The sequence below is a fragment of the Centroberyx gerrardi genome, chromosome 15, assembly GCF_048128805.1.
Source record: "Centroberyx gerrardi isolate f3 chromosome 15, fCenGer3.hap1.cur.20231027, whole genome shotgun sequence".
NCBI lineage: Eukaryota > Metazoa > Chordata > Actinopteri > Beryciformes > Berycidae > Centroberyx > Centroberyx gerrardi.
In genome coordinates, this window is record NC_136011.1 from 3,645,884 (window position 1) to 3,665,244 (window position 19,361).

At 40.7% G+C, this 19,361-nt stretch overlaps 1 protein-coding gene across 2 annotated transcripts in view; it reads right to left on the reverse strand.

Moving 5' to 3' along the window:
• Positions 1 to 2,437: 2,437 nt before the first annotated feature.
• The window catches only part of LOC139913796 (uncharacterized), a 42,116-nt gene continuing 25,192 nt past the window's right edge, over positions 2,438 to 19,361 (reverse strand). For both annotated transcript variants that reach the window (XM_078288784.1, XM_078288785.1), the window contains exons 4-8: positions 13,393 to 13,555; positions 11,013 to 11,152; positions 9,148 to 9,269; positions 6,224 to 6,328; positions 2,438 to 4,705 (exon numbers count right to left, since the gene is read on the reverse strand). In XM_078288784.1, coding sequence (XP_078144910.1) covers positions 6,232 to 6,328; positions 9,148 to 9,269; positions 11,013 to 11,152; positions 13,393 to 13,555 — 522 coding nt within the window. In that variant the 3' untranslated portion in view covers positions 2,438 to 4,705; positions 6,224 to 6,231. The remainder of the gene's footprint in view (positions 4,706 to 6,223; positions 6,329 to 9,147; positions 9,270 to 11,012; positions 11,153 to 13,392; positions 13,556 to 19,361) is intronic.

The following is a 19,361-nucleotide window of genomic DNA, read 5'->3' on the forward strand; positions in this document are numbered from 1 at the left end:
AAAAGAAACAAAAAACATCAATAGTGAGGGAAATTAATAATAATAACAATAATAATAATAATGTGATAATAAACAAATAAAGTAAAATAATTAAGTTCACTACAAAACAAAAATATGAAAAGACCCTTTTTCAACGAATGAGAAGTGATTTAAAGTGATAAATGTGACACTAGTTATGCTATCTCCATTATTAATGTCATTGAATGGTCTGGCGAACGCTGAGGTCTTTGCTCTCCATTCTAACAAAACAAAAAAACAAAACAAAAAAATTACCCTACAAGACTTGGACTTGGACTCACTTAAGCTAAAATATATAGAGTGCGAAAACTTGCCATACTGAATTGACTCCCATACATTAATATCTAACTTTTTAATCTTCTGTCAATTAAATGTTTGTATACCTAATACATTGTATTGTTCTTAAATAAAATGTGATTCATGTTATCTTTAATTTTTGCTGTCATGTCAGCTGTTTTGCAGATGGTCATGTTTTATGCCTGTTCCATTAAACATGCCCCATGTTTAATGGAACAGTGGTTCATTACATATTAATAAAAAATATTCATTTGAACCATAACACTGAATGGGGAAAGTTCAGTGCAGTAGGTGCATTACTGCTGGCCACCAGAAGATGTCAGAATGGGTATGATACAGTATTACAAGAATACTGCATGCAGACATATAATGTGACACTAGGAGGGGTCAAAGTGCCATTTCATCTTATGACCACCACTAAATATTGATGCTAATAGTGAATCAAAAGATATTATTATTATTATTAGTGGTACTAGTAGTAGTAGTAGTAGTAGTAGTAGTAGTAGTAGTAGCAGCAGCAGCAGTAGTAATAGTAGTAGTATCAGTAGTAGTAGTAGTAGTAGAAGACCTATCAGTAGCAGTAGTAGTAGCAGCAGCAGTAGTAATAGTAGTAGTATCAGTAGTAGTTATAGCAGTAGTAGTAGTAGTAGTAATGGTAGTGGTTAGTTATTTTTTTAATATATATTACAGAGGCTCAGGATGGAACCAGAGTAGAAAATTTGGGTTTCTGTCGCCGTTCATATTTCATTTTACAACAGGTTAATATTGGACAATGACAAATTGGTTTTCTTTGAGTTTTGCTATGGCTGTATCACCATATGAGCAGTTTGACTGTGTAGGTTCGGTGACCGCATGGGTCACACCAATAAGGGCATGTGACTTCCTCATCCAGCTGATTCACCACCTATTTCTCTCTGCATGATTTATAATATGTCAGTTGACTGCCACTGTCATTCAAATTGTCATGTTTAGCAGCCTTAAAGTGACTTTTCAAGATAGTGCTGTGAAGAAAATATTTGGACATGATAGAGAAGAGGAACAACAGTTTAAAGATATTGAATATCACCACAAAATATCGACTATCAGCAGCTTCAATCCAAAAATATCAGTATCAATATTGGCATTCCAAAACCCACATCGGTCGAACCCTAATGCAACTCCCTGAAAAAGAGCTAGTTATCAGTGTTAGCATTCCTCATCTAAAACAATGGGTGCTGTTTGCTTGCAGCTCTCTGAAGCTGAAGGTCTCATGTTAAAATTGTTACTCCTACAATGTCACAGTGTGCTTTCCTGGAGTTTTTGCTTTGAATCTATGTTCAGATACACTGATGGACCTACTTGAAATGAGAGAGGAGAGTCATGAGAGACGCAATAACCATCTTTGATACAAATCCAAAGTTACGCAAGCAATCTAGTTAAAGTTGATTAAAAAAAACATTTAAAAAATCAGAGGATGTGTTAGAATATGCATACTGTGTACTGTCATATTTTTGTGGTACAGTAGGAGAAAAAAGAGAAAAAGAAATCCCTTGTATCTTTCTCCTTAGCTCTTTTCTTCTTTCTTCTTTTCCTAGTACTTCACTCTTAGATGATCCTTCTGTGCTCACAGGAATATTAGATGTCATTATATGACTTTTGCACTCCTTACTTTAGTTGCTTGTAATTTCTTTTTTTATTTTTATTTTGTTTTAGCTTATTTTACTGTTGCACTCATTATAAGTCTTTCTAGATAAGAGTGTCAGTAAAATCCCGGCAACCTAAGATGCCAGGCTTGGATTGTGTGCTAAACTGAATAAAAGGAACAATTCACATACACTGGGTAAACTAGTAATATATTTATTATTATTATTTTTCTTCATCTTCATCTTCTTCTTGACATGCTCTACAAATGCCACAGAATTTTCCCTTTTGTTAATCTCTGCTGGAAGGTACAGTAGTATCAGTAGTAGTAGTAGAAGTAGTAGTAGCAGCAGTTGCAGTAGCAGTAGTGTTATTACTGTGTATCTGTTATCACCATTAATTAAATTCATAAAGTGGCCACATGATTAAAATCAATGTTATGAACAAAAGCACACCTGACATAAACATCTTACGTTGATTCAACTTTATTTTGAAAAATAAATTTGAATAATGATGCAATATGCATACTGGAAATATACAATACATATACAGATACCGGTGTCTTAAGTCACACAGTAAGCTCCCATACTGAAAAAAACATCAGCTGTAATTTACATACAAACTTTAAAAATGCAACATACGTACATCCCTTCTATATTTATTTGAGTATTCAGAGTTAAGAGAAGCACACTATTGTACAGTATAAGTACACTGTTATTCCTTTGGAGTACGTTGAGATAGCATACTATGAAGTACCCCTTGGTATTGTACTGTTCTCATAATACCAATACAGTATTGCTGAAGTATTACCAGCTTTAGTTATGATTTAGTTTGTTCTTCTCACCCTCTGTTGTGGGATTAGTGTCTTGTAAACTAGGAGCTTATTGTCTTGTAACAATAGCCCTCAAAAGAGCAGCTGCTGTTCATCTGTTGCCATAATGCAATTCATTGAAAGCCCTCTAGGCTCTTAACAAAGTTATTTCTGTGGGAAAAGATTTCCTCTCCAATTACAGAAGCTTGGTGGAGAAAAGGCCCTAATTTTTTTAAATTTTGTCTCCATCTTTTGGTGCTCAGCGCTCATTGTTGTGGTGTTTCTGCACTGCTCTTCCCAGAGGTCACCTGTCAATCAAACAGTGTGTCCAGCACTGTGATGTCTTTCTCCTTGGATTTTCTGTTGATGCAGTTTGAGTTTCTCTTTTCTTTGTCTGTTCAGCCATGGTGGCTATCACTGCTCATGCTAACTACCCAGTTCTGCTTCTGTTTATTCCAAACAAACTGGAAACGTAAAACGCATCACTTCCCGTGCACCAGAGGATTTTTCCCAGGAAAGAGCTACCAGACACCGGGTTTAGAACAGACAATGGATATAAGTTGAATCACTATTGTGTTATAGCAATCTGTGATGTAGAGTAGCAAAATTAAACTAAAATTAACCCCAGGTCTCAACTCTAATGGGCATTCCCACTATCTTAACTTAATTTAAGGTGATTTTGTTTTGGGCTCTATACTTTCTCGTCGCAGATTTACTACTTTAATTTGAATGTGTGTTCCTCGTCTTGCCCTCAGCTCTCTGAGTTACTATAACTCACGATTTCTGCATCTTGTCTGCAACGAGACAAGAAAATGTCAACGACGCAACATCGGCGCGGAGAATACGAAATCACAGCGCTTCACTCGTCAAGCCCAAGCTTCGCTCTGCATGTCCACATCAAAGCACATCACATGTGCCGCAGTCTGAGATATACCTCCTAGTCATATGAAGAGATTCATGTTCCTCGGCGGCCTCACTATCATCAGCATTTATGAGTGGAAAATTAAAAAGGAAAATGTTACGGCAACCTGCTGCTTGACTGATGGAGGAGATTTTCATATCTGGAGAAAAATGATAAAAGTTATGTAAGATCAGACGGCCGCCTGCGGCAAGGCAGCATTTTATATCTGAAGTGTCGTCTTGAGCTCATATGTTAACATGATGTATTATCCATAGACACTGGAATTCACGGGGGCCTATCTCCTGCACCGTTCAGACGCACTTAACTCTGCATGCACTCCACATGCACTTGAGTTATACAACACCACACACACACACACACACACACACACACACACACACACAAACACACACAGGCACTATACAATACAGTCTACCATTTGTGTGTAGTACATACACATGAGCACGATAATACAAACTGAAAAGGTACAGGTATGATGCATGTGTATGTTTCACATTAGTTGGATCGGTTTTTATCTACACTTTGCAGCACTCTAATGGAAACCTGTATGTGTAAATAGTATCAAAAGCATATGAATGTTAAAACAAAGCTGATTTTACCAGCTTGTTTTTACAGGTGAATGAATATTACAACATTGCAAACGGCTACTATGTGTAGTGCAGTTATGAAAATGTCACGGTTTAGATGACTTTACTGTATAGTAGCCTGTTTGACAGAATGAACTAAGAGAACACATCACCATCTTACTTTCATAATATGAGCATCACTGAAAAAAACACAAGAATATCAGACTTAGAATAATTTCCATATACACTGCAATGTACAGTAAATTAATCTCACATAAACGCGCCAATGCTCCCTTAACGTGCAACATCATCCCTCGTTCTAGAACTTTTTAGTAAGAGTCCTCCACATTCGTCTCCTCCTCTCTTCTTCGTGCCATCCGCCGTTTCTTTTCCAGTCTTGAATCTCTGTGCAACTTCATGGCGTCCTCCTCCTCCTCCTCCTCTTCCCACGTGAGGCCATCTGGATCATATCTGAGGAGCAGACAAAGAAGCTCAGTGTGGGCAGAGGGTAGAAAACTGTTGCCTCTTCACCTTTGTGAAGAAGTCCAGGAGATACATGGGCAGTAAATCACACTGTGGCAGTGAAATGCTCTCCACCTCCACAATGAACTTTTCATGTGCAAGTGCGTCCAACGAGGCGGGCGAACACCGGGGGGTTTCATCTCCAGTTGGATGGAGGCCCTGATGGACAATTTTGCCAACAATTATCCCAACAGTACTTTTTTTTTATTTTATTTTTTTGGTCTTAGAGAGCCAAGTTCAGCCAGTGAGACACTTCACTCTATAGCTGGGCGCTATGGGACTGTCTGGAAAAAGTCTGTTGTTTATTGGGCAGTAATTAATAAGGAGGTAAGAGTTATATTATTGTGAAAATTGAACTTAAACTATTATTAAACTATTTTAGCTGTGAATTCAACTCCTGCACTCCAGTTTGTACGCAAATAATTTGATGATGTCATGTCAGGAGAACTTCTGGATTCTTCATCTATTAGTTTGCATAGCTGCCATACAGTGATGTTTGGGTATATACAGTAAATATACAGTAGCTACATCTTTTGTATGGTAAGACAACACATACTCTTATACTACTACTACTAATACTTTATAATAAATCACGTTGTTGTATCAGCATGTATGGACCCAGGTCCTCAGGACTCAGAGCCCTGCTGGATTTCACTGTAGCCATCTAATCAGAGACTGATTTACACCTGGGTTGCCAGCTCAATGCAAATAACTGCAATTAACGAGCTGGTAGGATAGAAAACCAGCAGTACTCTAGGGCCCAAGGACCAGGATTGAAAACCACTGTATTCTCCACGGAAGACATGAAGGCAGCTGATCAACTTGGGAGCCAGAGAGCTGAGATCACATTCAAATAAACTGATCATTAAACTGATCAAGCTGAAGACGTCGCCCATGTCCATTGCCTCAATATGTTTGCCATGTATCATCAGCATTAAGCTGGACTGAATCTTAAATGATGCCTCACTGCCAATTTTCAGTATGACAATTTACGGTATAACATTTCTGAGGGAATTTCACAGAATATACCTTTTCCTTGGCAGTCCATAGAACAATGCTGGGAAATCCAGTATGAATAGCAATCCTTTTAGCCAGTTAAAGGTGCTATGTATGTATCATTTTAACATCAATAAATCATTACCACATGAATTTAGTATAATTATCATAAACAAGACCACCACTGAGAAGACTGTCAGCCTCTACACTGCATTTTACATTGTGTGCCAGTCGGTCAGATTTGATCTGCTGGATTGCTTTACAGCACAAAACAGGAACCATTTTACTGTTTATTCAAGTTTATTCCAGTTCCACTATTCTAACTGCATACTTTCAACTTCATGTTCAGCTTACGTGGTCTGAATGTATATTGGCTGTATGTCAGTGTATATCAAGGCTTGTTACAGTGCTCCACCTGTTAAGTATATGGCACTGGTCAGCAAAGATGAGAGGTAGTACTGTATACTCTACCTTTACGGCTATTGTAGCCAAGGGAAGTCCAGTTTGCTCTGGTGGCCCAAGGCGATCATGGAGTTCCTGTTTCTGCCAGGAAGTTCCACTGGTCCCAGATCAGGCCTGTGGAGCATAAGAGACACCGTTATTGCTGACTTTCCACAGTATTTCTGGAAGACGCTAGGTACACTCCTTTATCAAAGTGCATCGAAGCAGCCAAGCCATTAGAGGAAAGAGTTTGAGAGTGCATTTATTGTCGTTTAATCTCAAATCGACATAAACACCTTCTCTCTTGGAAGGTGGTGTTCTCTCTAATGAATCCTGGACGGCAGCCATATCTCACCAGACCTTAGTAGTTTAAATCTGTGGGGGAATTCTCCTACTCCTCCAGGCATACCTCAGGCCTGACAGTCCGACCCCCCTCCTCTGCTCGCCTGGGTCGGTGCCAAGCCCCAGTCGGGATAGAAGGATATGTTGAAGGGCCAGAGAGAGAACCGTTCTTTCCTGCGGCCCTCAACCTCCCACCAAATTCCTATGTACTACAGCCTCTCAAACAAAGAAATACCACAATTCATCTACAGACACACCCGCCTCCCCCCGACAAAAACGGAGGGAACCGTTCCCTCGGGCTTGATTTGCCAGGAACCTGTCACGGTTCGCTCCTCGCCCAAAGTCACCGAAGTTGTCAACGCTTTCCACCCCAAAATAACCCCAAAGTCTTTTTTTTTCTCTCTCTCTCTTTGCTGCAATCATGCTGGCTTGTATTCATCAGAGTAAAATAACTGACATTCCTTCTCCTTCAGGCAATTTTTTTTTTTGTTTTGTTCAACAAATGAGATGGGAAAGCGCAGCTCCTTTTCAGTGGTTTTTGGAGGTTTTGCCATTTTAGCCCAAAAGTACAAGACACGAATTGCCACCACAAAAACAGAGGCCAGTAAAGTTTGAGTTTCTTTACAGACTTTGGAAAGAGATTAGAGACTTTTAGCCTGTCACAAACCTGAAAGAAAAGTGTTTAAAATAAAAACGGGACGACAAGAGGCTCTCATGGCTGAGTTATTGCTTTTTTATCAATTAATATCTCTATTAATACTTTTTTTCATGGACTTATGAGCTACAAACACGGAGCCACTGTCAGTATAAAGCCAGTACAAAAATGTGGGTAATATAGTCCATCGTTATTAATATTAATATTATGTCTTATTACTTATGTGGAACAAAGACACCTGCCAATGCTGCTCAATTTTCCAAGCATCTGACTTATTTCAGAGTTCAATTATAACAGGATTAGGTTTTTTTTTCTTGTATTAGGACAAAAATATTCAAGTCTGTCTTCATGCTCAGTGCAGATATAGACAGTCGCTTGCAGTAAAAACATTGTATATTATCTCTCTAGCTCTGAGGAATGCCTGTTTTGTTTTTATAATGTATCCATGTTATGATATTTTGAGGAGCCTTAGAAATGTTAACTTCAACGTGTTTTAACATGAAGTGTCTCCCCTGATATATGTTAAATGATAATATTTTGTCAAGATCATATATTTGTTCAAGGATATTGGCTGTAATGTCTTTACAGACTGGGAATATAACTCTAACAATAGTTTTGATGGAGTGAAAAAATCTTTGTTGTTTTTCTCCTGTACTGTCCATAGTAATTCTAAATAGGCCTCTTGAGCTGTATGTTTTCCTTGGCAAACAACGGTCTCTAGTACAGTAAATGCTTAACAAAGCATAAGTAATGAGATGCAGATAGTTTGACGAGCTCAATTGGTAAGGTATCCATAAATAACCATTAAAGTAATGATTTCACATGAAGTGCAATCAATCCAAACAACTTTTTCTTCTTCTAAAGAATCTCAGAATTTTAGTAAAGCAAAACATCTTGACAAGCTGCCAAAGACATCAAACTCCTCTTTCTGAGAAAAAGATACAGTAGTTTTCAGGAATGACTATATTTGTATTAGCCTATGTGAGGTAATGGAACAGTAATAGGCAAACCCACCAAAGGTGATGAAAGAAATTATGGCTTTGTTGAAATGCTAGTAGATTCATGAATTGGCCAAGTTCCAGCATCCAGTAACAACCTTGATTTGTTGAGCAGTGACCAAGGAAATAGCCAAGGAATCTGTCCTTGGGTAATCTTTTCAGATTGTGAAGCAAAGATGGACAGTGTATAGGCATAAGGGAAGTATAGGAGTATGGGCCAGATTAGAAACCATGCAAACCCTGGCAAAGACACTGGCCAGTTCAGCCACCACCTTATCCCTTGTCTGTGTCTATGCTATAATATTAGAGGCATAGTACTGCTGTTGAATGAAAAACTTGCATTTCCAAAAAGAAAAACAAAATGGCTGATATTGCCGTTGGCAGCCGTGCCATTAAACCATACAATGGGTTTTGAATGTGTTACACAGAACATAGAGACATGGGTCCATGAAGGACCATCTACATAAAGGACAAAGTGGGGCTTGAGTTCCTGGACTAGCCCGGACTGGCCTAGGCCAACCCAGTGGAAAGGGGTCAGGAACACTGGAACTAAGTTCAAGCACCAGGTTTGGAGCTCAGTGGAAAGGGGGCTATTGTAAACTTTGAATTCAAGTAAAATCATGTAAATGTAAGTAATAGATGTAAGTAAACATGCTGTCCCCCATGAATGATGCAGTCTCCATCTAGGCAAATCAGCAACATATACGTCACGTTGTTTTGACCTGTAATTATAGCGCCCCCTTTGGGCCAATCAGTATAATTTGAAAATGCTGTAACACAGTAGTGAGATGCACCATTTACCCAAGTTTCATCAAAATCTGTTGTCTGAGATATTTCGTACAACCGAACAGGTGGAGAACGATCCATATTAAAGAAAAGAATACGGGAATGATGATGTTTTCAGACAACAGTAATGATATACTGTAGTCTGTGGTGTATTCACAGTGTTGTTGCCTCACCTGTAGAGCTGGGGACAGGACATCTTCAGCGAGGTGGAGGTCAGTCCCAGCCTGCTCTGGTTCCTCAACTTAGTCTTCTTCACCAGGTCTTTGACTCGGCCCCATGTGTAGTTTTCACTCACCTGTCCACAAAGACACCCAAGAATGATAATTTTATAATAATCTAATGATAATGATAGGTTACTACAACAACAGAGAAACACCGAGCTGTACCTCAGAGAAACACCGAGCTGTACCTCACACTAGTGAGAAACTAGAGAAAAACCAACCCTCATGTCCTCCACTCTTACCAGGAGTTACTGAGAAGAATGTCTCATCGATCCTCCCTCCGCAAGGGCCTCGACTGTTAGGAAGCGCAGTAACCGAGAAACAACGTGTCATGGAAGATATCGCTGTTGTCGGGTGAAAACCTCTCCAAAATGTCAACGGGTCAGCAACCGAGGACACAAGCCTTGTTTTTAGCTTGCTTTCACATTTTTGACTATATCCAAACGGTTTCGAAAGGGTTTCATAAGTCCAAGGGTTGAAGAATTAGAGTGGAGACGAAATTGGAGACGATATGGTAGATTTAAGAGTAACTAAACCCCAAACCCAAATCTTTGGTGAAGCCTGACACCTAATGGTGAAAAGTAGGGTAATGAACTAATTGTACTGTTGTACTCTATAGAAGGTGACATCACCTGGCACCAAAGACCAGCCAATAGTAGATGACCTGTTCAGTACCCTACTTTTCACCATTAGATGTCAGGCTTCACCACAGATTTTCACCTGACAACAGCGATATCTTCCATGACACATTGGTGTTTCTCGGTTACTGCGCTTCCTAACAGTCGAGGCCCTTGCGTAGGGAGGATCTCTCCGTTGGGCGCCAAGAAAGTATCTCATTTGTCATATATCATCACTTTGAGAGTTTTCTGCCCCTGTAGTTTTTGCCATTTGGATTGTAATCAGAGGATGTGAAGTGAGTCAGAGAGTGTGTGTTTGGGGGGGCCTTAAAGATCCAGTGCGATGAATTTAACTCAGATGATTTTGAACACGAGGAGTGTTATTTGTTCAGTTGTGGATGGTTCAACTGATTTGTTAGAGCTGCTTTAGTGGCTGTTTCTCTATGTTCAGCCAATTTTCAGTGGGTTGAGGGAGTGCCGCCCTGTTGACATGCTCAGTACCACCCATTTCTTGTTGGAAGCGTCCAACGTTCACAGTACAATTAGTGCTAAAGTAAATTCTTTTTTGATAAAAAAGAAAGTCGTGTGAATCGTGCAAATCGTGAAATATTTTAAATGCCACATGTCAAATTCCATGCCAAGTAGAAAGTAAAAGCCAAGGGAGAAATCTGGAGGTCTGTCTCCCTCTCTCTCTCTCCTTTCCCAGTCTCTGCCTTACTCGCTCACTCACATACAGCTCCCTTGCTGTTTGCCCATCATGTCCACTTAACTTGCATATATATGCATGTTAAGGATAACGAGAGAAGTGAGAAATTGTAATTAACTGCATCATTATCAGTTTACACCAGTCTACATTGCTCTTGCTAGCCACTGAGGCTTGTCTTTCTCCTTATACTTTTTCACACTGTCCCTGGCTACTGTCTGATCAACTATGGCCACCTCATTAATTATGAATACTGTCAACCAATCAGAGCATTCATTAAAATCTGGGCATATTTGATGTCATTTATACCAGGAAGTATATTAAGTATCTAAAACAAAAACTGATTCTGTTTACAACCAAATCCAAATTCCACAACACTGACAGTTACAATATTTTGGCTAACTTTACATGAACAGGCCCCTTTGTCAAGCAATACCATGAGATTGGTGAATGCGGTTCTTGCTGCACTGGACCTTTAATATGTCAGCGTGACTCACCCTTCGGTGGGGGATGGAGAGCCCTTCGGTGCTGTCGCTGAGGAACCGGACCTCCCCCTCAGTGTAACTCCTCCGGTTCAGCCCTCTCCTCCACAGCGGTATGGGTGCCAACGGCTGGCATAAACCCTCACTGCTCACATCTGTACATGAGGAGAAAACAGAAACCACAGACAACAAGCGGTTACAGTTTGTGTGTGTGTGTGTGTTTGGTTGGGAAGACAAGAGACAGAAAGCAGCGTTAATACGATCTTTGCAAATCTGCGTTCACATGAAGGGTTTTATTACTTTTAAAGCTACAATATACAACTTTTCCTCCTTGAGGCAGGAAGTGTATTGTTAGTCTTGCCCTCCTCCCCCTCAGTTCTTGATGAGCTGTCATCAGCTGCCAATCTGTGAAAAGCCACCAAAGGGCTTTGAAGAAGCAGATGGCAAAAAAAAAAAGTTGCATATTGCAGCTTTAACTGGACACTTAACATGTATATGAGTATAAGAGAGAGGGAGAGTTTGTTCACGTGTGTTGGTAGAGGTTGCTTGCATGTGGAGAGGGGAGTGAAGGCTATTATGACAAATGGTGATGGAAATCAGTGGTCTCAGTGGAGGCCTGCTTTTTGCCTCTGTTTCCACCTACCTCGCCCTCCCCTACCCTCCTCCCACGTGCACGAAAACACTCTGTTATCACAACAGCTCACGCTTTCCACTGACCATGTGACTATGTTAGACAGGGATGCAGTGCTCCCCTGACGAAAGCCACATTCTGGCCAAATCATGTCGGAGTATGTTTTTAATATAAATAAATAAATAAATAAATAAAGGCTTTGTGTTTTTTTTGCTTGAACTCTTGCCTTGTTCATTGAAAGCAGCAACCATAAACCAAAGAGCACCTTCAACAAAAGTCTCCACACACAGAAACCCAATAGAAACACTCTCTATCCTCTCTTCAATTCTCCATAATTCATAGGTTCCTCTATCAATAGCAATAAAGCTTGAACCTACAATCCTGAATTGAACCTTAGCATAGAGAAAAGCCTATCTACTCCTATTTGCTGCACCTCTGCCGGGGCCCCCATCTCTCCTGACTCCTCAACCTCTTCTCCAGATCCAGTTTCCTGCCCATCAGAGGAAGGAGCGAGGCATTCCAGAGTCCGCGGGACATTATATGTTCCCGTCATAAGCAGGATGCCAGGAATTCCCCCCGTGTCCCGCTCGAGTAATAATTTCATCTCCCCCCACCCCCCCCAGGACCACCGAGCTGTCAACCGGCACCGCCTCAGGCAACATGAGCCGCTCCGAAAACACAACAGTAATAACATTTAGGGAGATGACTGTGTTGCCAAGTGACTAACATCGCCTGGAATGGCGTACGATGACAAGGTAAACGTCGAGGCTGAAAAACACACCTGGGGGTTGCTGTGGGGGTCAGGTTGTGAAACTGAAGGAGCGCTAAAGCTTTTTAAAACAAACCTATTAGATCCATTTCGGGAAAGCGTTGGACAAATGTTGATTCTAAAACATGAATATGTGGTTTTGTGGGCGTGTGGTGACGCGTCCCGCCGGAGCAGGTTATTAAGCGCTGATCCTGCTAGTAATGAAATGGTAAGGTTAATATGGGATGGTCTCAATAACCCCTAGGGCACTCCGCTGTATATTATATTCTCGCCACAAATGCCTACTGATAGAAGTGGAGTTTACGACTCTGGTGGGACGTGAATCTGCAAAATATGCATATCTCACCCTACAAGTCTATAAGTCCAATGTGTCCATTGAAAGAGAGCTCGAAATACACTCATTGGCCACTTTATTAGGTACACCTGCTTGTTAACGCAAATAGCCTGCTCCTCCAAACAGTGAATCATGTGGCAGCAACTCAATATATAAAGCACGCAGACATGGTGAAGTGGTTTCGTTTTTTGGTTGGACCAAACATTAGAATGGGCAAGATGCATGATCTAAGCGACTTTGACTGCGGTGTGATTGTTGGTGCCGGATGCAACGGTTCCAGAATCACAGAAGCAGCTGCAGTTCACAGACAATGGTACGATAAATAAAAGAGATCTCAGAGGAGAATGGGCAGACTTGTTTAAACTAACAGAAAGGCTACAAATGCTCCAATAGCAGCTCTTTACAACAGTGGTGTGCAAAGGGCATCTCACAACACACAAGCTGTTGGTCCCATACGATAAATGGTCTACAGCAACAGATGACCAGCTGATACTAGATAGGTGTACCTAATAAAGTGGCATGTGATAAAGTTACAGCTAATCTAAAACTGGATGACAACTTCAGGGTTCTCGAACCCTGAAATTGCTCACCATGTTTGAACCCAGGTTTAAGGTAACAGGTAATGAATAAGCAAACTTGCACAAGCACTTTGGCAACTTACCTCTCCTGGTAGAGATGAGCGGATGGCGGCTGACCTCAGGGATGGTGGACAGGTCAGAGAGGGTACCACTGGATGACAAAAATTCACCTCTGGAGTGTCTCTTCTGTACGTCATGGAAGGCCAGGCTGGCTGCACCACAGCTACAGTGTTGCTGGAAAAAGTCCTGTTCAGAAAGACAAACAGCTACGTTTTATTAAAGAGCCACTGGTGATCTCACCTGAGGTACACAGTTTTTTGTTTTTTATTTTATTTTATTTGATGCGTTTTAAGTAGTCACACTGTTATATTGTGCTGATATTTTATTTTTATTAAAAAAATGAATACCAGCCAATAAGTGTCATCCACCTCTGATATGATGGATATGATGCAGTTTGACTGATTGATACTGTAGAATTAATCAGTGTTACACTGGCTGTTTATGGAAAGCCATTAAATGTATTCTAATGGAACAGTTTGATCACATTCCGCACAAGTATGCATGAATATTATTATTATAAGTAGTAGTAGTAGTTGTAGTTGTAGTTGTAGTAGTAGTAGTATCCTAGGTTTCAATGGAGAGTCTGATCTAAATGCTCGGAGGTTTTTCCACCCTGGAATGTTTTGGCATGAAAAATCAGTATTGGAATTCAAAAACCCATATCAGTTGAATTGAAACCCTAATATCAAGTGGTAAGCTTCATAAATAACTTGCTGCCTGAGGAGAGCAGGTTGAACTGAGTGAAGGAGCAGCTATTGACAACATGTAAAGTTGGCACAGAGTTGTTAATTGGCTGAAGCACTCTCTCTCTCTGGGTATTTTCACACTGTCTGAATAAAGTGAACTCAACTGAACTGTGCCAGCCTGGTTTGCTGTTCATTACAGGTACTGGAATGGAGTTTGAACAGGAATTATATGGGCTTGGGCAGTACAGGTGCATTTGCTAAGTGAAAATCAGTTTTAACTTTTTATTGTTTTTTTCTCATGGGCCAATGGTCGTCCAACACAACATATTTGGCAGAGTGACCAAGCATCTGGTAAAGATTCAGGAGCGGTGTATTATGAGCATTGTGCACTTGCATATCTTGGCAGCAGAAGCCTGAAGCCAGGTTTGTTAAGAACCTGTGATATTTGGGTTTTGATTCATTGTTTTAAACTTGATTTGCTTTGTTGTTTTTCGCTGGGTTTCACTGCCAATACTGGGTCTGTATCAAGTTAGACTGCGTGTGTGTGTGTGTGTGTGTGTGTGTGCGTGTGTGTGTGTGTGTGTGTGTGTGTGTGTGTGTTCATCTTGTGACTCTTTTTCCTCTTGTTTCAGTTGAACTTAGAGTAAAAACAAAGAGAACAATAAAAAAAGAATGAGTCATTTCAGAGCCACGGCTGGTCTGATTGAAGTTCACATCCGGCCATCCTAGCTGAAAGGGAACTACGACATCGCTTCCACGAAAAATCCCATAATAGTTCAAACTACGCAAATGCGCAACAGAAGTGCAATGCGGATGAGATTAAAGCCAGGGGATGAGACGTGTTTTTTCCTGCTCCATTGTGTGGAATCATATTTAGTGTCGCCCGAAAAAGGATTTTTTGTCACATTCAAGTGCTCACGCGTGGGTAACACACACAACTGCATACACACACACACACACACACACACACACACACACCACCTGCACAGCTTCAACATGCAACCCAAGTGGCTCATTAGGTGAAGTAATTTCCTGATTTTTCGCAAAATAATCTCCTTCCCTGCTCTGGAGTTACCTTTAACCTACAGTGGAGGCGAGGTGCAAACTGGCCTCTAAAACAACATATCAGTCGGCACATCAGCCTACACACACACTCACACACACATAGACACACACTCCCCAGTATCAGCTCAGAAGCCCCCCTCTCCCATTTCTGTTACATAACCACTCGTCGTTTATATTCCCAGAAAATCATGGGTAAGCGGGGCAGGATGAAGGAGCGCTGAAGTCATGCTCTGCTGCAATGTTTTTGTTTTTCTAAAACCTCTGGTTGTCCCTCTGGTATACAAGCTCTTCCCTCTGTTAAGACATGCCCACTGCCAGGAACAAAGCCCCTGACCAGGTTTCACTGTGGCCAAACATTCCTCCCTCTAAGGACCAGGGTTCGACCGATTCGGCCGTTTGAAGCCTGCTGCCGACACCAGTATTGTTGGATTGAGGCTGCCGAATTTGACTAAATTTGCTAACACTTTAACATACACTATGTGGAGTGATAGCAGGCTCCATGCAAACACTTTAGCATACACTATGTTGAATGACAGTAGGCTCCATGCTAACACTGTAGCATATATTGAGTGACAGTAAGCTCCATGCTAACACTGTAGCATACACTATGTTGAGTGATTAGGCTCCATGCTAACACTTTAGCATACACTATGTTGAGTGATAGTAGGCTCCATGCTAACACTTTAGTATATTGAGTGACAGCTGGCTCCATGCCAACACTTTACCATACACTATGTTCAATTATAGTGATAGATAGAATATCGGTCTAACCCTACTATGGACCACCCCGTCTGTGTGCTTAGCCCTCATAAGGAGGTCCATCCCACCTTTAGGGACTCAGTGGGGCCGCCCACGCTTGAGCAATGACCCTTGACCTCTCAGTGAAGGATTAGGCTGTTAGAGGTATTATGCAGCCGGTCAGGGAGAAAGAAACACTATGGAATGTCCCGTCCATCACTTCCTGTCCCCCAGTAATTGAAGAGACAGCTTTGGCAAGTCATCTTTGTGAAGAAAACGAAGAAGAAGATCAAGTTTGAGAATAGGGGAGCAGGATGTGTGCCTTTACAAGAATGGGCTAATTCTGAATGGACTGTATTGACTTTAATTTAATGGTGTAGACTTTTGACTGAGAAATCACTAATCTAACAGCTAATATCCACACTCAGTGAATGATAGACTAATTTCCATATCAGTGCATCAGTCACTGTATATTGTCATTTGGGTTAGGAATTTTCCCTAACCTGGGAAACTTACTCTTGACCGCTGTATGGTCTAAAACTTTGACCATTCTGACGGTTCAACTGATACCAGTATTTTTGGAATAAAGCTGCCAATAGCTGATATTTTGTGCCAATATTCAGTTTATTTAAACTTAACCATTTTCATGCATACTTTGTGAAATGCAATGAAATGTCACATTATATATACATGACTGACTGGAATTTAGCAGTACCCCTAAAGGGTCTAACCCTAATTCAAATATCCATAGTATTGAAATGAAATGTCCCAGTGGTCTAACAATTAGACTGTTCCAAAAACATAAAGGTGGTAGGGGTGGGCAGATGGGGGGGTGGGGGTGGGGGGTGGGGGTCTTCATACAGTAGGTGGTAACTGCTTATTGTCTCTCCTCTGCCTGCCATCCATGTATCCAGCTGTGCTTCTGGTGCTGATGTGAGTGCTGGACCAGAGTTGTCAGAGACCCGGGCAGCTCCGGCTGTCATTACGGCCCATTCAGAGACCTCCGACATTGTCCCAGCCTGGGCTGCCTGTGCTTTTGATGTGTCATCTCTGTCTCTACTCATGCCTTTGCCATTGAGAATGTCACAGCGGGGGGGGGGGGGGAACGGAAGGCCTGGGAGAGCAGCCGGTGTGGCCCATCTCTCAGGAGTCAGGATACTTTCAACTCCGAGGTGCTGCCCCGCTGTGACCGTAGACGTATTCCTTAGATATGTAAAGGTATGAGGATTCCTAAACTTCAGAAAGGTGGTTGTGTAAGTGAAATGAATGAAATCGAGCCGTCTCTCTCTTTCTCTCTCTCTCTGTCTCTCTGTCTTTCGCTCGGTTTCTCGGCCCGTCTTTGAAGGCTTTGAAGTCCTGGACTCCTGCTGGGTTCACCCATTGCTCCAGTGGAAAGCTTTTCCGGCCCCCGGGCCCGAACTGACTGAGCTAGTTTCAGTCCAGGCTTTGTGAACCGCCACCCCCCCGCCCCTTTCCTGTATTCTGCCAAGGCCTCAAACAAGAAAACAACATTCTTCTTATTTAGAGATCCCTGTCCAATGTCACAAGAGTGAGGAGGCAGAAATGAAAAAGTGCAAACAAAGGCAGCGTCCAAGATGTTGGTGTTGGATGCTCAGATGAGAAGCAACTATGCGAAATTGGATTTTTGTAATGGTTTGCGCTTAGATAAACTTAATGAACTTTGTCTTTGGATAGTATTAGGAGTCATTGAACCCGACAGGCTTTGTTTTCTCTTTGCACATGCTGAAAATGCCTCCCACAAGGTTACACTGGCACGATGCTGGCATGAAAAGACAACAGTTCTGACGAAACATTACGAAACAACACAACTCGAGTGAGTGAGGACAGCTGGGCCCTTGGATTTTTATAGCTTACACACATTCACTGTGCCAAATTTAAACCATTTTTATGAGTGCTTACTGGAATACTAGCTAATGTTGCTTACTAAAGAAAAACCTGTAAATTTGTCGTAATTCCCTGCTGACGTTGCCTTTTGCCTTCGCATGTTCAATAGACATTATTTCTTCGTGCAGTGAGTGACTGTCGTTCTAAATATAGTGTCCTTAGCACATGGACTTAATTTTAAAAGGCCATAAAGTATTCTCTTTGTGTTTATTACTGCAGTGGCATTGTTCTCTGCAACAGTAGGTCAGAAGTTACGAATGTGGCCCAGAGTTTTTCTTCACTCGAAAAATCTGGGACATAAGTCTTTATTTAGTCTGTCTCTTTTTGAGGATAATTTTAACAGCATTTTGATCCTTTGTAATGAGTTGTAACAGGACAAATGAATCCAAATGGAAAATCTTTCACTCAATGGTGGAAGATTTGTCACAGTTAGCGGCAGCACTTACATATTTCCTCTGAGTTACATAGTGTTTTCTAGACTTCAGTTTGAAATGGAGATGGGTATTTAATAAATATTTGATTTTAATTATTATTTAATTAACATGCTCAGTTTGATCAATCATTGCACTGAGTTAATAGTTAAAGTAATCTGTGGCATTTTCATATAAATAAATGTCTGTTTTGCTAAAAGACTGGACACAATGTTTGATTGACAGGTGATCTGGAGACAAAATTTTAAAAATGAGGATATCGCAGATTATCACTTCAATATAGCATATCAGCACTATTATATCTTTCCTCCATGTACAGCCTATGTCTCATAGCAGGTGGCAGGAAGTTGGTTAACTGCCTCCAGTTGCCCTAAACACATATGCATCTCTTCAACATGCTTACCAAATGTGTGCCCCATATGTGGCACCACTGACTTACAGCGATCTGATCACAGCTGTTCTATTAACTTATACCGTCCTTACCACTGATTTTCCTTGAAACAGATGGATTTACATTGGGAAAGGATGGCAGAGTAACATAATGTTTGAAGGTCTAGAGGGAAGACCCAGAATCACCTGCCCGAGTGCCGAGGTTATAAAAAGCATTTTAACCGCTTGAAGTTTTGCGCATTTTCTTGAGCTACAAAATAATCTCAAAACATATTCACAGGGGATTTTTAAGTTTGAAACCTATGCCAAGTACTTTTTTTTTTTAATTGAGTGGAAATCCAAGAAAATGTATGTGAAAGTACAAAATTCCAATAGCAGAAATATAATTATAAAAGTAATATGATTGTAAAGTAAATTCAAAAGTATTCACCCCTTTAATCACTTAGGCTATATTGTCTCTGGCAAAATTTTGTTCAATATTTAATTAAATGTATTATTGATACTTTGCCTTTAAGTTTTGGTTAAATATTTTGAATATCTTTTCTATCTTTTCTTTCATGGAGCCTTATTCCTGGACCCTTCTGTGGATCTTATTAATACAATTTTACGATGTTCTTTTCTTCTTTTTATAATTTTTTCTTCTGTTGAGCTTTTTCTTTGGTTTCTATAATAAAATCAGAGAAAGTACACTGTATACGTGCAACCTCTCTTTTTCAACATATAGGGATGGAAGGATGATAGTTTCTTTTTCTTTGACACTACTGGAACTGGAATCAA